This window comes from Taurulus bubalis (genome assembly GCF_910589615.1).
Source record: "Taurulus bubalis genome assembly, chromosome: 5".
NCBI classification, from domain to species: domain Eukaryota; kingdom Metazoa; phylum Chordata; class Actinopteri; order Perciformes; family Cottidae; genus Taurulus; species Taurulus bubalis.
In genome coordinates, this window is record NC_136593.1 from 15098094 (window position 1) to 15122858 (window position 24765).

General features: G+C 37.6%; 1 protein-coding gene across 1 annotated transcript; it reads left to right on the forward strand.

Annotated features, from left to right (window-relative positions):
- Positions 1-164: 164 nt before the first annotated feature.
- Positions 165-24536, forward strand: rad18 (RAD18 E3 ubiquitin protein ligase; the record flags this gene model as incomplete). The annotated part of the gene is made up of 13 exons (XM_079218705.1): positions 165-215; positions 1169-1247; positions 1914-1975; positions 2428-2498; positions 5995-6425; positions 7610-7709; positions 8886-9073; positions 9712-9782; positions 10753-10813; positions 14699-14830; positions 15622-15748; positions 18405-18449; positions 23755-24536. The coding sequence occupies 13 exons, from the start codon at positions 165-167 to the stop codon at positions 23852-23854; spliced, it is 1518 nt and encodes a 505-aa protein (XP_079074831.1). The 3' UTR covers positions 23855-24536.
- Positions 24537-24765: the final 229 nt, after the last annotated feature.

Consider the following 24765-nt stretch of genomic DNA (forward strand, 5'->3'; position numbering starts at 1 on the left):
TGGACCTTATTTGTCTTGTTTATGAAACTGGACCGCCAACTCAGCGGAAGTCGTCATATGACGTCAGTGGCATCCTGGCTCAGCCTGAGCGGGACTTTGATTTCTGATCACTGAAACAAAAGTTGTGTGGTTTTCTCAAATAGCTGATTTTTTGTTGAGCAGATATGGCTCTACAGATTGAAGCGGATTTACCACCTGTCTTTGCATGTCTGAAAGTAAGTATATTGATTGCAAATGGTTTGGTAACATGGCTGCTATTGACTGAGCTAAATACAAACCCCACGGCTAACGTTAACGTAACAGGACGTTGCAGTCATACGATGCACTGACGTTAACGTTACAATTTTTAAGAAATGAATTCCAATGTACATAACCGATTCATCCACTTATTATCTACAATAATCTGAATTTTTACAAGCAAATGCTAACGTGACATTAGCGAACCTTATAGCTAACGTGCAATGCTACAAACTCCTTTATGATTTAACTTAGCTGACGTTAAATTGGGTAACCTAAGTAACCACAGTTACCGTAAACGTTGATATTCATCGTAAGACTACTGTCAACAAGGAACCGCGCGGGTCCAGCCACAATATCTAACGTTCACGTCATTAGACGTAACTTACGTTATCGATGAAGTGAAACACAACGCCTGCCAAAACAAACAGACAAAAACATACCTAGTTATGGTCATACAACGCTAAGTTGACGCTGACTTATTTCGTCTGTACAACATGTGTTATGCCCTGTGAAACACACCATGCAGGGATGAAAACAACACGTTGCTTAACCTGTTAGTTAGTTGGTAAGTAACCCGTTGATGCCTCTGAAGTGACATATCCAATGGAAAGAATGACTGGTGCAACTAATAGTGTGTGAATGGGTTTCCAGATAAGAGACATCACCGACTCCAGTGTGATTTGTAACATTACACTTACACGTTACGCTAAATCAAATGTTCTTTTGAATATGTAAAACTTTACATATAAACATTTACATAAAATCTTTGATTTTAAAATGACAGACTGTCTGTGTTTTAAAATGTCATGCTTCCAGCCTGCTATGTTTTCTATAGATGTAAAAGAGTTTTAATAATTTTTGGTTACTGGAAAATAACTAATAGTTGAGCTGTTTTATAAGCGTTCACTGTGGTTTTTCTCATCTGCAGAATGTTGATGCCCTGCTTCGATGTCCCATTTGCTTCGACTTTCTCAATATTTCAATGATGACTAAATGCTCTCACAACTGTAAGTATTAAGTAGAGCAGCTTTTAAGATAGCGGTTGTGCTATAATTAACAACAAATAACAAATAATTTACAACAAATAAAATGCAGCTATGGTACTTTTAAATAAACTGGTCCTTTTGAAATGAATTTCAAAGCAGTAAGAGTTGCACATTTTAATAAGAATGGATGTCTTTTTAAATTAGTGGAATGTTTTTTCAGCGTGTGTGTATGTGTGTTAGCTACTTGTACAAATATAGTGTATGTAAACATTTGTTTATTTTTATGATTAGCAAAATAATCATTCAGTTGTCCTCATGACTTTCTGTCCCTCTGGATTTTGCTGTTGTCTCAACAGTATTAATAAGATTGAGATCCTTACTTAAATTGAAGCATGTTTATTTTCGGTATCTTTTTTTGCATTTATTCAGACTAAGCATGCTTTTTTGCTCCCGGATTTTGTCTTGTGATGTATATAAGGGCACCATTAGGCTCGAGGTACTCCAATGAGCAGCCACACTAGACCCTCCTCAAATGTGGATTATTACAATTGTGCACTTCAGATAACTTTTTTTATGTGTAATATTCAATCAAAATGATCACTGAATAACAACTTTGATGAAAAAAGTAAATCCTCTACCTAACAAAATGATGTATAACATACATTTTGTTTGCATTTCATTTTACAGTTTGCTCCCTGTGCATCAGAAAATTTCTTTGCTATAAATCCCAGTGTCCAGTTTGCAATACAGTAAGTATAACATTGACTTTAATATATCAGAATCAGAATCTGAAACCGTTTATTTGCCAGGAATGTTTACACAAACAAGGAATTTCTAAGCGGAAGGTGCATACATTAGACATGAGACGTTAGACGAGACAATCAACGACAACAACAGTGCAATGGGTATTCAATTAAGTATAAGATGAAGTGCTCAGACAAACCGATAATGTTAATGTAAGTGTATGTTAAAGTGACATGTGTGTCATGTGTGTTTTAAGTTAAAGTTATAATCATGCCCCCAAGTAATTTTCTTAATCATCAGGGTCATTACCTCAATACAGGTGATGCAATTATAGGTCATCATCCCTCACAATTGCAGGTTATCACCTGTAAATAAGTGTATTCATTAGACAAAGCAGACAGTATCCTTCATATCTCACCTTTCTTTCTTTCTTTCTTTCTTTCTTTCTTTCTTTCAGCAATCGACTGAACAAGATTTAAGAACCAACCGTTTATTGGATGACTTGGTTGTAAACTTTCAAGCTGCAAGGTAAAACTATACAACATTATAAATCTGAAAAGTATCAGAATTTTGAATGTGAGTGGACCTGAGTGTAACCTGCATCTCCAGTAGCAGTCTTTCAGTATTATCAGGGTGAATGATAGAAAAATATAAAATATCGGCAACTGCATTGAGCAAAACCTGTGTTTGAATTCAGGGTTCTGTAATCAGGACAAGCAGTGAACATAAAAAAAAGAATACATCCCTTACCACATTTGTCCACATTAACAAATCAGCAAACAGGTGCATGACGCTGGAGTCAATGAGTTATCGCGTTTGTTGGTCTTTGGTAAGCAATGCCACTTATTTATCATCTAAGTACTGTTAAATCCAAGTATTTGTCTGGCCTTCTGCACACCAGCTCAGTTGGAGAACAAAGATATAAGCAAACAATAGTTCTTGCATTTAGTCTAATTATTTTGCCCAGAGACAGAATTATGAAAAGAGCAGATCAGGAAATACGTCTTACTCTACAATCCATGTAAACCCTCTTCACCATGAACACAGGTGCATCGCCTGAGCATCCCTCCCGTTTGTATCAGCATAGTTCTCAGAACTGTAGAGAAAAACGATTACTGTGGTGATTTCAAGAGATCCCATTGTTATTGACAAGATTGCAATATGTCCACAAGGGAACCATTTTCATTTTTTTGCAATGTACCAGCATTAGGTAAACAATTGTAATTGCCTTCTAGTAATCTACTTCTGATTTAAGGATTTTCTGTAAATCAAATGGGGATTTTTTTTTCATCAGCTGAGGTCATTCAAGGTCCTCCTTGTATTGCACTTGCACTTGTACGTGTGTTGTGTAGCTCTAGGGCTGATATTTTTTCATTACAGCAGGACGTAGGCATAGGGAGCAATGTCCAAAGCCAGTCTAAAGAAAATGCCTTGGTCCTTTACATTTGAGTTTTTCCTCCTATGACACTTATCACAGTGTAGAAAACATTTATTTTAACCACATGGGTGCAACCAGCCACATGCTTGCACTAATTGGTTTGTCAAATGTACAATATTAAGGTACAGAAGGTCACCCCAAACCCTGGGATTATTTATCCCTGCTGGTCTAGGGTTATACTCTCTCATTCTTTAATCCTCACTCTGTATCCATGTTAGTCTCCTTTTTTTTCAGTGAAAAGATAGCACAAAAGGACAACATAAAATACATATCCTTAAGGAAGTATGGTCTATGAACAGAGTTGTATGAGTGATCCATGTTTTAGTGTGCTCTATAGCATATGTTAAGGTACAATAGCTGAAAATAAGCCTGCTTGATTTACTGGCTCCTTTTCTGTTCATCAGTGGGCATTGTCCCTGAAATCAACAGAATTGTTTCTTCAGTCAAGCAAGTTTGGGCTAATCTCGATATAATGTCTGAGTTCTGTTATCAGTCGTTGAGTTCCTTCTTTCCATCCGTCATCTCAACGTTATCATCTCTGAAAGGTCTCTCTTTGATCTGTAGATCTTCTGATTGTCATCACTGTTATGAATGAATGGCTCACGCAGCTGCTTTCCCCCCAGGTTTTAATTTCCTGTTGTGGAGCATTACACATCTGAAAAATGGGATTCCTTGACTTTCTCTTAGAACGCTGTTGCAATATACCTGTATCAACCAATTTAGGAATAGTTAGTTTGCTCTGAAATAAATGTACCACATTGTAAAACTATTTCTTTCACATATTTTGCTTTTGGGCCTGTGTGAAAACTTGTCTGCACACAATCATACAGGGAAGACTGTGTAGACTTCTCTAGCATCTGTCTATGCAGTTGCTAGGCAGTGCCACACGTCTACTGAATGTTATCACAGTAACAAGCTACCTCGTCGATTTCTCTCATTCAATGAACTCATTTAATGTGGTTGAGGTGAAGGTTGTACATTAACTTCCGACACTGCTATTTCATTTATTTAACCACCAAAAGCACAATTGCCTTCCAGTACGTGTTGTTTCCTTAAACTTAGCAGTTTTTCTTTGTAATGTCTTCATACAGCTGTAGTCTATGGCTCTTTTTCTTTGACTCCATTTATTGTCATTAAAATACTGCATATGTATATTCCATTTTAGAGTTAGTATTGAGATATTGTATAATGTGAGAAATTTGGGCAAAGTAATGATATTAAATTATAATTGGCAGAGGGTGTTCAAAGGAATGGTAGTCGAGAGCCGTTTGTAGTAGTAGGCGGCTATCTTTGCATTTACCTTCCCGTTCTAATTGTAAAAGATTGTTCTTCACGTTTTAGATGAAATCAATATGTTAGGTCAATTAAAGTTCAATTAAGTGTGTACAAATGAAGTAGATGGTATTGACTTGTTGTGGCTCTTTTGGTTACTACTGGAAGATCAATGTAGTTTCAAACAAAATGCTTAAGCTTCCGTGTACATCATAATTTCCATAATCTGCCCAGGCTGATAATGTTTAATGTTATTTAAAGATGCAATTCTTTTTATTTATTGTTTGACAAAAAACAATTTTTAAGCTACTTGAAATGTAATTACTTAGGAGACAAATGAGGCCCAATGTAACTATGGTGTAATGTGTGTTACTGATTTGAACACAAAATCTACTAAATATGTATAGAATCTCGAAAATAGATCTTCTGGCAAGTGTCTTCTCTATGGCAACAGCCTGTAAACGTCTGAGGTACAGTAGTATTTAGAACCATTTGACATTCTAAAGTGATGGAAAAACCTGTTTGCTCAAATGAGGCAGAAACAGTTACAACTAATGCCTCTAATGTAGAGTGATGATCGTACATTTGTATTATCTAAATAAAAGGTCAGTGCAGTTAAGTAACATAGCAGTTATTATAGTAGATAATACTGAAACCTTTATCTTTGTAACTCAGATTAAGGTACTTTTTGTACACTTTTTTTGCTTACCTTCTCTCAATATAGTACAACATAATTTGCTACACATAAAGTCCACATTTATTTGTGTGGCCAGCAATAGTTATACCTGGCTGTATGCAGTGTTACACATGAAGGGAGCAAATGTCTTCCAGATCTTTGCAGGGAGAAAGAGGAGGTTTTCGTATGACATTTGTGCAAAGCGGCTTTGGCAAGTGTGTGTGCATGTGTGTGCACCTGCTCTAATGGGGACAGCAAGCACAAATTAGTTCCAGATATGGAAAGCGAAACATTACACACCTCATTGGTTCCCGTTTTATTGCCAAGTAATGGCCCAGCCGAAATTTGTTTGCTTTCCACATTTCCAAGACTGTAGCCAAAGTGCCTACTTTTTCTCGCTCCGTAGAAAAGGAGAGAGATAATTGAGCAGGTGCAATTTAACGTGGGGCTCACTTTACTGTCTACAGTATTTATTGACTCTTCTCTCTTTAATGGTCTCAACATGTTTTAATTTTTTAAAGAACCACAAGTCCTTTTATACTACATAATTTAGTTTGTGTAAGTATGCATTTGTCTTTTTGAAAATGCAACACATGCTTTTAATTAAAATGCACTTTTGCCTTTCTTTTTTTTTCCAGGCAGAAGTTGTCAAAAGCAAATTTTGAATCTCCTCCAATATCGCCAGGGACTCCAGCTTCAGCTGTCAAATGCAAAGCTCCTCGAGAGAGGGGCCAGAACTGTAATAGCTCTGTTTTGAGTCACTTTTTCCAAAGGAGGCCTAAAACATCTCCCACTAAGGAAACCCAGCGAGATGGTTCTGTTGCTCAGAGTGCTGAGCGGAGGAAAATACAGACTGCACACAACCACAATGCAAATGATGTTGACCTACATTCAGCAACTGATCAACTTCCAGTGGTTGTGAAGAAAGAGCTGATGGATGTGGAGATGGCATCTGTCCAGGGTTTGATATCAGTCAAACAGGAAGCTGGAGTCTCACACAGTATGAGCACCGGGGATGAGATGGCGCATTCCTCATCACCATCAAAAGACGTAAAGCCCGTAATCAAAGGTGAAGCCTTTCTACCTGTAGGTTAATGACACTGAATCATTCAGTGTTCATCCATCCATTATCTTTAGCCGCTCATCCTGTTCTGGGTCGCGAGAGAGCTGGAGCCAATCTCAGCTTGGGCAAAGGCCAGGTACACCCTGGACAGGTCGCCAGACTATCGCTGGGCTCACACACAGAGACAGACAACCATTCACATTCACACTGACGAGCAATTAGTAGGCAAATGACTCACCAAATCTAACTAGCTTGTGAGCTCACTCGCAAACTCACTGATTCATGTTCACAATCCCTACAGGGAGAGCTGTTTGATCAGTGTCAGATCAGAGTTGTATTCCTGCTCCTCATAATTGGGTAACGGCAGATGTGGATATGTTGATTATGCCATTTACAGGCAATGAAAGTAAAAGCTGTCATTGTAATGTGTCCCACCTACAGACAATGAGTCATACCAGTAGCGTTTTCCTTGTTTCCAATTTAAGGGGATTACATTACATTACAATTATGGCGACTGTGACCCAATTATGTAGTTGGATCACATTCATCTGACACGTTAGCAGCAAACATGTATTTGTTGTGTCAAGATATAGCGAAGTAATGGTGTCCTGCGCAGAGAAAGAAGTTGCTCTTCTTTGTGTGTTGTGATCCAAGCAGAAATCTGGTTAGGACCCACACTTACCAGAAAGACACCCTGAAGGATGCATGATAATACTCTAAAGCTGTTTTTAAAAAATCAACTTGCTGATTCTATAATTTAGTATGATATGGGAAATCCTTTACACTGAAAAATAAGCAACCTTTATTTTTGTGTCAGTCATTTTTATGTTGTGTGTTGTGGGCGGGACCTGTTTTAAAAACTTCCTGTTGGTGTATTTAAGGACGTTCTTATATTACCAAGTCTATGCATGATCTTACGCGAGCTGAAACAATCTGAAAATGTAAGTATACCTTTCACAGTAGTCAGTGAACATATTGTCTTGAAGCAAAGGGTTGTTTTACTTTTTGCTGTTGGTCAATAAGAGTTGCTGTGATTGTGGGTAACTTGTTCATGATCAGCGCTTCATTCATTTCATTTGTACTGTTTCCTATTAAGTTAATTGAGGGGAATGGCACTGGAATGTAATGTGCCATAGGACATACGTAAGCAGCAAATAATATCTTGTGCATTTTTAATTTTTTTTACACAGTGGATTGCCCTGTGTGTTCTGTCAGTGTAACACAGCAGTTTATCAACAAGCATCTGGACACATGTCTTGCCAGAGGAGAGAAGAAGGAAAGCTTGAGGAGGTAAAATACCATCTTAACCGATTACTTGAATACAGGCTGTCTGCTGCTGTTTGCTCAATTATGCTCTCTAGGGTAGTGGGATACAAGTAAAACTAAAATACACTTCATTGATTTTCTGAAGACTAGAATGACGATAGTGTGTATACGTTTGCATTAATTGATTGAGTGAATTTGTCACTGACGCAGTGTTTTCGCTTTTTAAATATAATTAAAATTACAGTTAGGGCCAAAAGTATTTGGACTGTGACACAGAAATAAAGCAGTCAATATGTGGTTGAAGTGGAGGGAAAATCTTTTGCAGTCAATGATTGCCTCAAGTCTTCCACCCATAGTCATCACCTCATCATCCTCACTTAGGTTGAGATCAGGTGACTGACTTGGCCATGGAAGAATATTCCATTTCTTTTCAGCATTTGGTTGAATTTGAGCGGATAGTAAAGCCATACTTATAGCCCTGACTGTAAGTAGAGGATTTAGGAGCAGTCATGAGTGCATCATTTGAAACCTCTGATGTTCACATACAGGGTGGCCATATCAATAATATTGGATTGAAATCTGTGAAAATGACCCAAACACTATTAGAATGTGTCAATCTATGGGGTATGTAACTGTTTGGACTGGAATGCAAGACAAACTTTTTTTCCCCCTATAAATGCTTATCTTTCCTGACATCTGTTCTTTCCATTGTCCGGGAAGATAGTATCCTCTAGAAGTGCCTGTGTATTATTTTTACTTGGAAACTTGAAGTCATGTATACTAAAACATTTACTATGCATTAATGCCCTATTGTTTGCTGAAAATGGCAGAGTTACTGAAACTATACAATTAGAGTATTTGTAGATTTACCACAAACCTGGCTACTCATCTTGCTGAAGAATGGGTCTGTGACATAACTTGAGAGACTTTTTCAATTATAATGTTTTGTTAAGGATTGGTCATTTTTGTAGCAGTGCAAAATACACAAATAACACATTTGACGGCCTTGTAGGAATTTAACAGGACTAAAGAGCCTCAGACAGTGTTCCTCCACCAAGCTGACAAATGGCAACTTCTACATATAATGTACAAGACTCGCATGTAGAGCAGTTTTGGATATTTATTACAATGAACACAGAAATGCCGCCCAAGTTATATCAGGTTATTACTGAAATACACTATTCTTCATCTCTGTTGCAGCTCTCTCGGCAATGTGAGGCGTCCAATGACGAAGCTTGTGTATAACCTGCTTTCAATGCAGGAGCTGAAGAGGAGGCTGAAAGAGTGCCATCTCTCAATGCAGGGTTCTCGAGACCAGCTGATCAAAAGACACCAGGATTTTGTCCACATATACAATGCCCAGTGTGATTCCCTAAACCCCAAATCAGGTGAGGGATTTGGTCCATTAAAACATAAGGGTGATACTGTATTTAAAGTCGAGAGAGAGCTGGTGAAAGACTGCGGCCCTGCAATAGAGCATGCGTGTAAAAATTCAACAAAGTAGCGTGAAGCAGTGAGATGGACAACGTTTCAAATATTCTGTAACTGTACTTATGTAATCAACCTTCTCACACGATTGACCATGGTTTCAAAGTCTTAAGCGGACTCGCCCCCAGGGTGCATCAATGCATGCATGCATTGATGTTTGAGTAGGTGGGACTAATGTGACAGGAAACGTGCACCACTGAAGCGAGTGATTAGCTTAATTAGACAAACACGTTTTAACATAATTCATAAAAAAAACACCCACGCTAATTATGACGATGTCACACAAATTTCTAAAATGATAAAGTCATTTAAGATTGGATTTTGGACAGACATGGATGTAAAGGGCATCTTGGCTTTCGTTTTTTTATGATATAAAGACATATGTTGATGATGTATGTACACATTACATTTTTTTTTATTTTCTATTATTGGAATTCCCAGGATTTGCCTCACTTTTGAACAGCGGCCCATTGGGTCATAACCCCCTTTTGTTCGCTTGCAGAATTCATACAACAGGCTTTTTTCAATCTGTCAACAGCTGAAGATATTGCCAAAGACTTGGAGGCCAATGAGAAGATAAAGAATCAACTGCAAGGGAAAGCCAAACCCGTGCGTATTAACAGCTTAATGGGATATATTGTGGGCTTGAATTGTATAGCTCCCAAAGCACTGATAAATGTAATGACTCATTTCATGTACATCAATTGATGCTGCTGTTTCGGTTTGCTGTTTCAGATTTGAAATGCTAACAACACAGAAGCAGCCGTATTTGCTGTTTAGGCACGGTTTTATACATTACAGATATCCCTTAATATGTTATCTTTTAAATCATTGATATGAGTGGAATGAAAGATTAACTAGAAAACGTTTCACACAATCGTCTAGATGGAAGACTTCTCACTTTGGAGTTTTTGGGAATACCAAAACTCTTATTCCACTCACTGAGGTGTTACAGAGTGAAGCTTCTATGGCCGAGTATAAACCCTGACCGGTACAGAGCACACAAACCCGCAAGCACATCACAAACGGAATTAACGTTAAGTGGTGGTAGCTGATGTGACCGACCACCAGCGTTGTTTGTCATTTGAACCAGCAAAAGTGACAATAGTATTATTAATAATTCTCTTTGTTAACAAAATATTGTCCTTTGGTGGGAAATCCTTAGCATTTTCTTCCTTTCAGCTTTCTCCAAACAGATATGCGGTTGCAGATACAAACTGCTTTGGTCGCTGGGTCTTTATTTGACCCTCCAAACTCTAAACAAGGTGCATCAAAACGTGCCTCATTTACGCTTTTAGGTGAACTTCAAAACGTGCACGTCAGACGCTTTCAGTGCATTTGAGCCTCATGATAGGTTTTCTTCTCAAATGTACCCTGAGGTGGTACTGTAACATGTTTTATTAAGTGCTCCTCCCTGTATTGATAAGGCACAGATATGCATTGCATGCTCTGCATGCAGCAGAATGCATTGGTTAAACAGTGTTATCACCTTTGGTAACTTAAACAAAACAATCAGGCAATTCCTTTACACATTTTGTCATTGATGGTAATGCTAATGTGTGTTTTTGTCAATTTAAAGGTCATGGTTTTCGCAAAGAATCAGTCCGAGAAGGAGATTGATGAGATTCATTCAAATTACAGTAAGTGATAATTTTTTTCACTAAATCTATTGACCCCTCAGGGGTTTGACTCACCAAGCTGGCAGCTAAAAATCTGTGTGAAGAAGGTTCAACTGATGAAATTGCTTTACATAATTGTACATAAAAAATGCATATGAATTGTGTACAAATATGCATGTACTGCCTGCATGTAAGGACATTGCTTGTCAGAATACTGCATTTGTAAATCATTAGCTTTGAAGAAAGATAAGCAAACTAGCCACTCATATTTGACCACTTTCAAATAGTAAAAAAAATACATCAAGTGCAATATAGTGTCACTATGCCTTTGCCAAGTGTACACAAACCATGAACAAAATTCAATAGACCTTGAGTAAAAAATAAATAAGTATTACATCATCCAAAATAATAAACTAAATGAGTCATTGAAATTACAATGTTATGTATAATGTCCACTCTTCTCTATGCATAACCAGGGTACTAACATAAAGTAATATGATTGTCAAAGGATTGCAATTTAAATCTTTTGGCATTTACCTCATCACTGAGGAAAACATGTATAGCTGATACGATGACTTCCAGTGTCTCGTAGCCAAACTGTCCATCTGTGTGGTTTAGTTATAAAAATGTATGAATGCTGTCTTCTGTAGAAAAAGACATATCAGACAAAAAAAGCAAAATGTTATCTCAGAGAGACAGACCACTTCTTTCCAAAGCATGAATTTGTTTTGAACTTTATATGAGAGGACCAATTTTGTGTTCACTGAAATGATTTTTAATGTTGCTTTCTCCTTTTTAACTGCCAACATATATTTCACAAACTACATTTTGTTGTGGGTTGGTAATCTTGTGTTGAAATTCTCATTACATAAAGAGTGCTGTGCCAAAAAAAAACACACATCAGGTATCTGTGGCTGTTGCCCATCCAATGATTTTAATTTGGCTCTAATGAAATCATTGGATGTTTACCTGCCTGTGTACTCAGTGCGTGTCACCTGAGTCTTCCACAAACTACGAGATTGGCAGCTCTGAGTACTAACAATAGTTGGATAATTAAAGAAATATTTCATACATTTTCTAGCTTCTCAAGATTACCAACCCTGGCTTTAGGAGGGCTACTTTATGGAGTTGTCCTCTTGGAGGGAGTGTGCAGCTCTGACTCATATTGGGTTTACCACTTTTAAAGGTAAGGCTAATCAATACAAGCAGGATGCAACACATCTATTTATCAATAAGGTCAGGGCAGCATTTACTGCACTAACTCCATCCACCTATTACTAGTTCTTTGAAAATTCACTATATCTTGTATTCCTTTGTCTTCTTCTAGTTATTTTCCTTTCCATTGCCTTTAGAAGTATTCTGTCGTATGCAGTGCTCTGGGAATCGTCTTTGTGTGAAGGGTGCTATACAAATAAGCCCTGCCTTGCCCTCAAACTCATGAGACAAGGATGGGAATTCAAGGCAGCACCTTTTAGACTTGATCAGGGTTTCCCTCATGAGATTTCGTCACAAAGGTGTTAAGCATTGAGATACTACTTATACTTATCTGAAGGTTATTTTGTATTCCATAAAAGTGTATTCATGTTTTTTATCTTAGCGAAGGTGGTCTTTAATTCAAGATGGGTTCCCCACATCTGCTTTGAAATGCTGTCGGTATTCCTGTTTCATAATTTGAATCTTCTGTAAAAATACCTCAAACTATCAAATGGCAAAACTCGAAGGCTGTTCTGAAGAGTTCAAAGCTTTGATGAATCATTCATAACTTTAACGTTTGAGTTCCAAATCAACATTGCAATGCTGTGCAGCTTTTTTTTGCACGTCTTTTTGCTCCGGTTAAACCCAGCATTTCTCCACAGTTGCAGATAAAGTATAGTCAATAATATTTTCAACATGTGTGACTTGTGTAAAGTCCAAATTAATCATTTAAAAATACATGTTTTTAGCTAACAAAATGTCCACCTTCAATCTATATTTGTTGGCAAATGGCACTGAAAGGGAGACACCTATATTTAACATGGTGGTCTGGCAGCGTCTAAGAGCACCATCAATTACATTTATATAACCACAATAACACAAATCCATATGTTGACATACATAGGAACCCTTTATTTGAAAACCTCAACAGAAGCTTTGTATGTAAAACAAAAAAGATGTTCGGCACAACCCTAAAATGCAGGACCCAAGCTTGATCTAGAAAGGTTTTGGAGGTCTCATAAAGTTTTAGACCAATCAATGCATTTATTGTTCTTATCTCTAGGCTGCTAATTCCATTTGATATCTGAATCCATCTGCATGATATACTCTTTGTCAAATGTAGTTATTATTGCATGGTTAAGCAGCGGAGAAGTAGAGATTGTTCTTTTGGAAACTGTAGCAGTAATATTTATAAAATTACATACTTTAGTGTCTCCAACTAAATATTTCATGTGTCTAGAAGCCAGCCATTACCAGCTCGCCCCAAATACCTTTCATGACACATTACCAGCGACAGACGAGCAGAATGCTGTCTCCATTGAGTGATTTAGCAGCCAATATAAAATTGATACAGTGAAAATATTTCGGAAGATATATATTTCTTATGATATGTGGGGTTACTTGGCCATCTAAGTGTCCATCTAAGATTTTGTTATTCCATTCGCAACGAGCTCATATTGTAAATAATCACTCAATCACTCATACAGATACACAGACACAGCAGTTCACTGTAGACCAGGGCTGTGTTTTATCTTCAAGGGCAGAGGTCAAGCAAAAACAGCAGCATTAGAGCACATTATCCAAAGTGGTGTTGTCGTGGTTGAATGAGATAAAAAGCTTGTTTGAAGTAACTCTGCAATGCTAACTTTAAAATTGGTTGAAAAGGGTTGTGACTCACAGGAGGTAGCTTCTATAAATAGCTGCACTGCTGTGGTAACCTCTTGATTTATCAAAGGAGGCTGTGGATGACTCACTCTGCCAGCATTGGGAATGAGCAGACAGGAAAGTGGATGGAGCACAGCGAATCCCCCGGGGGATGCAGCCTTCAATGTGACTTATTCTTTGAGTAATAATATAGTCACCAGCTGATTATTTAGAAAACATTCTCATAATCCAGAATAGCACCAAGGAAAATCTTGGAAATCCTGTTTTGTAGTTTGTTATAGTTTATCCGCAATGTTAAAAATGCAATGTTTTGCAATTTGTATTGCTTCTATTGCCGAGTCTATTGTAAAGTTGTGTGTACTAGTGTTGCTGCTTCCGTGCATCACTGTGAAATCAACCTGGTGCATGAAATGTGACCACAAAATGCACAACTCCGTCTAATCCTGTTTTTTCTTCTTTCTCTCAGTGCTTTGTTCTCATACAGCACAGATGTGCAGACGCTTATGTAGAAAATAATTAAATTATTATTTTTGCCTGCGTCCGTTCCCAGTGGGTTACACTGGCCGGCACCACAGTAGTGAAGGAATTTCGTTACCCCAGACATCTTGGACCTTGCATCTGTGGTGTTACGCTACAAATACAGGAGCATGTGATTAAAACCTTGTATTTCCCAAATATATTCAACCTTTCAAGGTTGGAACTTATCATGTCCAAGTCAAAATATGAGTCTGATCGGCCAGATGTGTTACAGATATTGTTGTTTCACAAAGAAAAATGAGTCTGCATTCAATATACATTTTAATACATGGTAAATTCCCAAACAAAATTTTCTACAGTAGCTTATTTCTGCGTAGGTTTTTCTTTCTATTTTCTCTCATCCAACTCAACATTTTCAGTTACCTTGTAACCCTGACCATAAACGATAAGATATATAGTCTTGCGTTAAGATCATTTACTCGTAATCTGTACCTCAGATATTGCTGCATAATTAATAATGATGTCCTTAATTTCAAACTATTCCACCATTGTATCCTATTTTTTCTGCAGGGAAGAAGCACAGCAGTGACTTTTCCCGCCTGATTGCCCAGGTTCGGTGCCGTCTAGAAACCACCAGGCAGACTCGTATCAAACAGGAAGTCGCTGTGGAAGGAGAGGATGCAAAGAAAACACACTCTGCAGGTACTGCAGCACTCATTACCTTAATAAAAGTATTTCCAGTACTCTTCATCATAAGTCACCTGATCCCCATGGTAACGACATTGCTTACTTTGTGGCAATTTTGTTAATTCTTAACAAAATGCAAAATTAGTCATGGGATGCAGCTTAATGGGGTTAGTGTGTGTGTGTGTGTGTGTGTGTGTGTGTGTGTGTGTGTGTGTGTGTGTGTGTGTGTGTGTGTGTGTGTGTGTGTGTGTGTATATTAAAGTGCACTCACTCAATTTATTGTTCCATCATTGCACAATTCACAACAAACTGCACTCCAGTTGTTAGGCACATTAGGCAATGGTGGATAAAGATGTGTCAATAAGGATAATCAATGTTGATGTAATTTCATGTGCTTTGGGAACAAGTTGAGAACAGTTAGTTCTCAGAAGTGTGTTATTTCATGTTTTGATCATTTATAACCGCACATTATACTCAATTTAAAAGGTGATACCTCAACTTGTTTTCACTGTGTACTACTGGCCAAAACACAGTTATGGCAGATGATTTTAAACAAGTGGAACTTAAACTAACCAAATTAATTAATTCATATTGTTGAATGTTGCCAATCTGTATGCTATATAAAAATGTAATAAAGGGGAAACACAATTGCATGACACTGTCTACTGTGTGAGACGCTACAGATATAACACCTTAAATCTGCGTCTCATTTTATGCACACTCCTTTTGACAGGTCATTTATCCACTGTTTAATTCTCCCCGGGAGTCTGACACAATGATGAACTATATATTTTTGCCTCCTCCAGATCAAGTTGCAGAATCAAAAAGCTGCTCGGTGATGAAGGTAGAAGACATAGAATCTGACGCGGAGCCACCTGCTAGGAGGATTGAATTGTCATCCAGCCCCACCTATAGTGACGTGTCCATCAGCAGGTGAGCCTGAGAACATGGACCCATCCTGATTCACAGTAGGTGACACCCTCAAAGCTTCTTGTCAAGGTTTGGTCTTTTTTTATGCTCCAGATGAGTGAGATCCTTATTTTTGACTTCCTTTCTGTTGTTTGAATATATGTGTAATTTCACAGTAATAATGATAAAAGATTGGTTTGGAACTTGTAACAGCTCTCTGAAAAAGCCTTTCAGCTTATATTTCTTCAAGGAAAATTGCTGACTTTTTTTATTTCAGAACTATAATAGGATTCATTTTCAAACCTCTTGTGTGGCATTCACAAGACAGCATTATGATAAGATGGGATTTATTTTGTAGTTGATAACAATTTCCTAGAAACTCTATCATGGTAATGTTAATTATTATGTAAATTACGTTCAGACATTAATTCGTTGGAAAAAATAAGACTTCCTACTTTATAACTCCGAAAGCTTGTCTGTATCCTAATTACTTCGAATAAATATGGCCCAACGCCTCACAAAAAAATACAGACTTGTTTTAATTCTTCCTTATTTGAATTCAGTGCTATCTCAGCTAAAGAATGATACAACATAGTTTGATATGTATCACTAAATAAAACCTGATCAATTAAAGATTGAATGGATCCAACAATTTCACAACATAGATATACCTTGTTATCATGACACAGACAGACCAATGTAGATATACATGCATACTGATATGCATAATAAGTGAATGGATAAGATACATTTCAGCACAAACCACTTTCCTGGTTGGGAAGACACACTGGAGGTCCCGCCCCCCTCTGTTGGTCCGAGAGATGTGGGATATAGCACAATTTGCAAGCAGAGTAATTACAACATCCAGTTCATATGGCAGGAAACTACAAAAATTGTAAAATACAGGGACTACCTATGTATGCCTAGAATATTAAGTGAGGGTTTCTTTAAGTTGTTTATTACAATTGGATGATCTATATGTTCTCAGCAATGTGAATGATCATAAAAAGCACAACGGTGGGGTCCAAACATGGTAGACTCAGCTGTGATGGTTTGAGTGCTGAGGTTGACCCAAAGTCCAATCTTGAGCTTGTCCAGGATCATTTAAATTGAGTCTAACCACTTTGTGACCTTTAGGTCGTAGGGGTGGGAATCTCTCAGCATCTCACGATTTGATTCTATTCCAATTCAAAGGGCTATGAAGCAATTATAAAACGACTCTGTATCTCCTATTTTTAAAACATTGCATATTTGTAATGATTCATGAATAAAAAACAGATGAATTTCCTCCCATTATCTTTTATTAATTTAATATTAGTAACAAATGGTAGAGATGTGTCAACTGGAGGGTTACATTCCCAAGCACTGCAAAGAGAATCAACAGGAAAATAAATAATATTCTGCCTGGATCAGTATCCTCGTAGTAACAACACATAATTCAGCATGTTCTGTATCATTTGACATAACAAGCTGCCCTCATTCACAAACAAACAATATAGACTTCTTCTCAAACAAATCCTCCTGTTGTGGACAATGAGCATTCAGCTCTTGTATGCAAATAACGCTTTCTGGAACATGTGCTCAAACAGTGATACATACAGTGATAAAGTGCACCTTTACGATGGCGCGAGATTCTGTGTCAACGGTTGTCAGACATAGCGTGTTACTGCCATCCGGCCCGCTTCCCCACTGACTCCATGACTTTAGCTTCTTGAGTGAGGGGAGTTTTAACAATCGTCAGTGTCGATATGGGTTTGTGTATGAAATAAAACAAAAGCTGCAGAACAACCTTGTCACGTTGAAGTAACAACAGAAGTAATTTTGTTACCTATAGTGTGGAAGTCTTTTTATTTGAAGAGCTGAAGCTTGACAGAAATGAGACCAGCTTTACAGCAACAAGGCCAAATCGTTACAGCACAGCATCATGTTGTGTGTATGATTGTACTTGAGGCATAGGGAAAGCATTTTGCAACCTATAAGCTACAGTTGAGCGTATGTATAAGTGTACCATGAGAGATGTCTTGATAAAATCACCGCAGTCATTGCAGATGTGAAATGTATGTATGGGAATGTTCATTTCTTTTAGTTTTTTTTTTTTGAGAAAATTATATATATATAAACAACAAAAGTTTGATTTGTTTTAAGCCGCCTGTCAGCGTTTACATATTGCTTAGTGTTTTCTTGTGGATGCTGTTTTGCAGTTGAACTTATGGTCTCATTTTCGTAGCTAAATTTGATTAACAAAAATGTGTCGGACATCTCCTTACCAGACAGCTACATCTTTTCCTCATGTCTCCTGCATTCACTATCTTTAAGTCTATCTAAAGCCTCTTTGTAGTGTGAAAAATCATATCAAATGATTACTTCTTTTGAAGTAACATCTCTGACCATTTTTTCGGTGGTATGTTTATCTTGTCAATGGCAGGCTGACAGGTCTACACTTAGTGTAATACAGTGAAAACGCCTACTCAAAACACATGAGTCTAAAGAAAATAGGTACCATTCATAGTTTCCAAAACATCACAGTATAATTAAAAAGATCTCACTTTCGGGGCTTTTACTTGGGAGCAAACCAATGCAATATGATGTTCATTAAAACAGCAAATACCTTTTATCAGTCAAACTTAGTTAATGCCATTTTCCTTCTTTTCTTCTTTTCACTCCCTTTTTCCCATTGCAGTTCTATTTCAGACATATTTGGTCCAGAGCCTGCCAGACACCCCGAGTAAGTGATTCTGCTGTCATGTTCTACTGTCAAGAAACGTTTTGGGATTTTAGTTTTTACTGTGCTCCCATTTGTGCTAGGAATGCTACACAATCTTTTTGCACAGATTGGATGTCAACGCACTGTTATCAGGATTGTCTGACACACAGGAAAATCACACCTTGAGTTACATTAGTTTGGAACTGCAAATACTTGAGTATAGCTTTTAAAAATCATCCAGTGAAATGAAAACATTTTATTTTCAGTTCCATTTCTGATGAGTAGGACTGCAACCAATGACTATTTATTCTTTTCTCGATTGATCAATTTGTTGTTTGGTCTATAAAATGTCAGAAAATGGTAAAACATATTGTTCATTGATTCCCAAAGCTGAAAAATGCTTTGTTTTGTCTACAATTCAAATATATTTAGTTTACTGTCTTAGAAGAGGAAAGAAACAGAAAATATTCACATTTAAGAAGTTGAAATCTGAGAATTCCCCCCCACCCAAAAAAAATACAATTAATTGATTATCAAAATATTGGACGATTAATTTAAAAGTTGACAACTAATCATTGATAAATCGTTGCTTCTCTAGGGATGAGCATAGTATTCAAAGCCAATTTGAATACTGTCAACAGTTGGTTTTAGCATGAACGGTGTTACAATACTCTGTGACCTGACATTGCACTGCATTTATAGGTGTCCTGAGAGCAGAGCTAATAAGGCACCTTTTGTAGTTGAGCGTTACAGATAATTAACATACAATGCAGTGCCCTTCTTTCAGTTAAGAATGAAAATCCCACCTTTTCATAAAAGATCTAATGTTGAGTGAGGAATTTATCCCGGGGGACAACTAGCTGTGCACTGTGATACAGAGTCAAGAGGCTTTCAGGTGGAGGGAGAGACGCGTGTACCCACTATCACTATAATAAAGAGTAAACATAGTTGTATAAAGGTCTTCCGACTAGCAAAAGAGAATCATCATTTGTTGCTATACAAAAATCCAATTCTGACCGTCAGGTGTTCAACATGGATCTTCAAAGTAAGTCTCGTATCCAGCCAGATTCCCCAGTATTGATAACACTTAACAATATCAATGTGATAATCCTAGATAATCACGTAAGTGCCATTTTTTATCCTAGTTTGCCACCTATGTACACGAAGATTTAACATACAAATACTCTTTCTATCAAAGTTTAAGTCAAAGGATCATATTTAAGCGTGTTTTGTTAGAGAGAGGTATCTCGAGCACAGATGGGAAAGGTGTTCTAGCTGTTTGTTCTGTTTGACTTGCATCCATATGAGGTGAAAAGAAGAGATCAGATAATTAAATGAAAATTAAATGTATATTTGGTGAATTTTTTGATATTTCCAAAGTCGGGATCTTGGGGAAAAAAATGCTTCGACATTCCTCCTCTGTCATTGCTTTTGTACCAAGCCGACTAGTGTTATGTTGACAGGATGCAACGAGAAGAGCAGCTAAGACTCAGTACTGCCTGCTTTCATGAGCTCATTCAGCCTAAGGTTCAACGAGTTGTCCTACTCTCCTCTGTGAACGTGTAATATGATGATTTTCCTTAAGTTTGGGAATTTCAATTGTTATCGGAGGCAGCAAGGTAGCACTCTTGTCAACAAATTGTTGGCAAATAGTGAACATTTTTTCTCGTAGTTCGAGTCCCTGAGCTACTGGTGATTGTTTGGACAACTTAACATGCCAGGAAAGCTGATTTTCATCCAACGATACTGTTTTTTTCAAAGTTATGTCAGCAACATATCCAATTGTCCAGGGTTAGTGGTGGTCATATTTCAAACCAGCTATAGCTGTGACAAGTAGGCTTAATATTGAGATTTATTATTTGCAAGGCTGCTTCCTGTATTCTGTTTTATCCTCCTTTTTTTCTCGATTTATTTACTGCCACTGCTGTCATCTCTGTCTAATTATTTCAGCAGTGCAATAGGAAAACAACACATATCTCTTCACCCCAGAGGATTCCCATAAACAACTGCACTGAGCCGGTGGTTATTTAGTTGCAAACTGCTCACAAAGACAGTGAAGCATTCCGGTGCCACATTGCCGACGTAGCATTGCGTCTTCTCTCCCTCTCATTTCTGCTGGTGGCGTCCCCTTGTTTTACTAAACTAACCCTTGTCATTGGTAGAACAAGTACAAATAATAAACTAATGGAAATTATTCTAAGTGCGTTTTAGTATACCCAACCAGTTGACACCGTTGTCTTCAGAGGTTTTTAACAATGCAGAACAATGCATACACAAATATAAATAGACACAGACATATGCACACTACATGCATGTAACCTCCTGCAACCTCCTCGCTGACGTTGCCCCTGCTGATATTAGACGAGACGTTGCCAAAACTACTAGTGATGAATACCCCCTGCTAAAAACCTTCCCCCTGGCCAGATCAACAGTTGCTCTAGTCAGATGGGGCTACAAGACTGGCCCAACCACCTGTGAATGTGGAAAAGCAGACCATACTATGGAGCACTGCCTTGTCTGCCCTCTACTACCCAACCCTTGCAACTCAAAAGACCTTGCAGTGTCCAATAAAAATGCAACGGACTGTGTCAAGAAATGGGAAACAGTCATATGACCACCACGCTTCAGTTAAATGAAAAGAAGAACACTTGGGGTAAATCTGTTTCAAGGACATTTCACATATATAAAGATTTGCTGTCACACTACTGACAAAACAATAGAAGCATCGGAGTGTGATCATAACTTGTGTTTCTTGCGGATAACAAAGACTCTGCTCTTCCTCTCTTTCTAAATGACCTTGAAGAAAAGTCCCAACCCACTAGTATTAATTTATATTGGTATCATCTATGCAGCACCTTTTCTGTATATAGTCCTAGTACACGAGTACTGTAGGGCCTTGGACTACCGCCTCAACTCAATGGGCAGAAGCCAAATCTGCACTTGTAAGAAGTGTGAAACAAAATGTTCTTTTTCTTTTAAGGCTTTACTAGCCTCGGTCAGACTCTGGCAATGATGACAATGTAACTGTTGATAGTTTTAGTCCTGATTCAGACTTTGCACAGAGGCCAATTGCATGCGTATAAGTAATCCACGATACTCGGTTGTCTCCCTATCCTCCCTACATGCAGACTTCTGACACAAATTCCATTGCTGGAATTTAGTTTTTCCAGTCGAGATAAGAAAGCAGGGGACCTTGTCACTGGCTGGAGGGTAATATATATCTGTAGTATAATCAGCTAAAGAGAGCCCTCCATGCGAAGCTTCAAGTGGTTCCACATGGACGATACTGTGGGTTCATGTTATCTGAACACTTCTTATGGAGAGATCTCGGTGTCCACCAACACTACATAACGAGCTGTGGAGCCCACCAGAACTCGCATAGCAAGAAATATTGACTTTGCAGTGAGTAATCTATAATGGGAAAATAACTTAGTTAGAGGCATTGAGCGCTCAGTCCAGACGTCTTCCTCTGACAACAGTATGGTTACTTTCAGAATTAAAACAGAATTGTTATAGTGTATTTTCTGAATAAAACGCACAGATTAGAATGTCATAAAAAAGACTGTAGAATTAATGTAAAGGAAAAACTTTTTACTTTATAGGAGCTAAATGGGAAAATAGTTCTTTGCTGCAATATTAATGCTCTGAATATCGAATGACGATGTCTGCCATTAAGGTGTATTGCAGTTACCCTTATTCCATTTAAGGAATAAAATATTATTTTGACAAGATCTCTGGCAATTATATTCTGCAATAACTTGCATGTTTTTAAATTGCATGATGTAAAATGTAGTGAAGAGAAAATCCTACAGTACATTTTACAAAAATGTATGTACTTTAGTCTCAACAAGACATGGTTCAACCTATAATAATGAATATCATGAGGCTGCAGTAGTGCATATACTAAAGCTGCGTATGTATTACTATTCTATTGTTTGTGTCAGGGGCAGAATGAAGTACTGTTATTTCACAAAAGCACATCATAGTACGATCCTATCTTACTAAACCTACAACTTATATCCAAACAAACCGCTTCCCAAGACTTCCTTTCACCTTTTCAGTCATTTTCAATGAGGCACCAGCATGAACAAGTGAGCTTGTTTTGATATTGTCGCAGTTCGTTTCATCAGTTATCGCGTTTACAAATGAATGTGCCACAGTGTTTCCGCCTGGAAAGCCGGCAATGTAATTATCTGATATTTGAACTAGTTTTGTGTCACCAGTTGGTATGTTTTAAACATGTGGGGCCATCTTGTACTACAACGGCAGTGTGCGTCTGTTTACACTGGTAAAATGTAAGCAAATAAAGTAGCAGTAGTAGTACATTTTTTGATAAACCTACACCACTGATCTTGTAACTATTTGACCATAATTTAGTACATTGACCGTACATGGTCCAGGACTGTGCACATGATAACCTCTGCCTCAGATTGAGCCAGGAAAAACCCTGTGTGCCCATCTTCAATTGAGCTAATTCGACTTAACAGTTGACTTTACACTTCTACAAGGGAGAATAAGTCCCAACATGGAAAATGTGTGTCTCTCACTGCTGGGTGGAGAGGTCCTAAGAGCTTTGTTGATTTTTTCCTTTCTATTTGGACACGCAATGTTTTATCTCAGTATGTTTTTACTGGTGTGAGCAACCACTTTGTCGATTGTAAGGCATTTGCTGGAGGGGTGTTGATCAAGATAGTCAAAATAAATGTTATTTTACTTCAGCAGCATGATAATCAAGTATGAATGCACTCAGGCTACGCACCTGCCTTCATTCCTGTCAGATGATTGCAGTCTGCATTATTTGTAGTATCTCAAAGTAAAGGGGCTCGTGGTGTTAGCTGACTGTATAAACTGCTGGTTACATAGAGGCAACTGCTGGAAAACAGGCATTCATTTTATTTTCTCATTGATGGTAAATACTTTAAGTAACCATGTAGGCAGATGCCTGATCAGAAATTAACTTGATCTGAGATGTTAATAAATTGTAAGCTTTCCCTACAGTCTCAAATTTTTCTCAAGATATACAGCAAGGATGGCGGGAGGGAAGAAGGCAAATTTAGATTGACTAAACAGTGGGTGGTCTTTATGGCTCTGGGGCCCATAGCTGATGCATATTCCATAAATTAACATCGTAGTTAATGTACTGCAGGAATCTTTTTGTTGTTTTGTTTGATTGATTTATTGTGTAGATAACAAGCAGCTGGTATAGGGCAAATGTATAGCATCAGTTACCGAAAGATCTTAATCACCTTAACCTTAGTTTTGCACATTTCTTTTATCTCCATACACAAAAGACTAAAAGGTTATCTCTGAAATTGATCTTTCATAGAGACACAGAGAAGACCTCAGTCCAAAAGCGAACATCCAACACGAGAGGAGACGAAGCAGCTTCATCACTCGTCAGTGGAAAACGACGGCGCAAGACATAAGGATTGATGAAGGAAGAGGAGAGAGAGAGAGAATAAGACATCTCACCCACCAGATCAATGCCAATAAACTGATTTCTAAAGTTCAAGCATAACAAGAAGTGATCTTTATGCACCTTCCTGTCCAGCATTTCGTTTTCTGATTCTCTGAAGTTGGACTTTTCAGGATGTCATGTTATGAATACATTTAGTATTTTAATATACTTTGTGGTTTCGTAATCCATGAGCTGTCGCCCACAGCATTTCATCATGTTACTCGAGGAGTATGAAGGCTATAAAATCAATACTTGAATCTATTCAAACACTATGTACAGACACAGTATGTGTCTTTAAAGATTTAGTTTCTACATATAGAAATTAGATGCATTTTTACTAGTTACCTAAGCAGACATTAACATAACTTCTACTTGCAACCAGTGTCAATATACAGTCAAAATATAGTATTCTATTTTAATTTGAATGTTTTTTTATGTTTTTCTTTTCTTCATTATTTTCTTTATCTTATTTTGTTTTCTTCACATGTTATACGGTCCAATGTAATATTCTGTTTAAAATAAACTTCTCACGGCATTTGGTAGTTTTGCATTAATGGACATATCTTCCAACATTAGCTGCCCGTGTCATCACAAATACATGTTGGCATTTTGTACACTGTGTGCAAACTTTAACTTTAGAACTTTTTGGTTGTGGTGGAAAGTTTTAATTGAATTAGCAGTATAAATAATCCCCACATTTTTCCACCAATAGCTGGATGTCTGTCCGATTGCTAACCTATCACCTCCATCTTCAAATGTTCCCTCAGATATTTTGGCCAACTCAGATTAGGAACTCAGCCACATGGGTTTCCTCTGTCAATTGCAATTTCTAACCATGCAATAAATCTGTAGCTTTCAAATTGATTTGTTTTCTTTGTA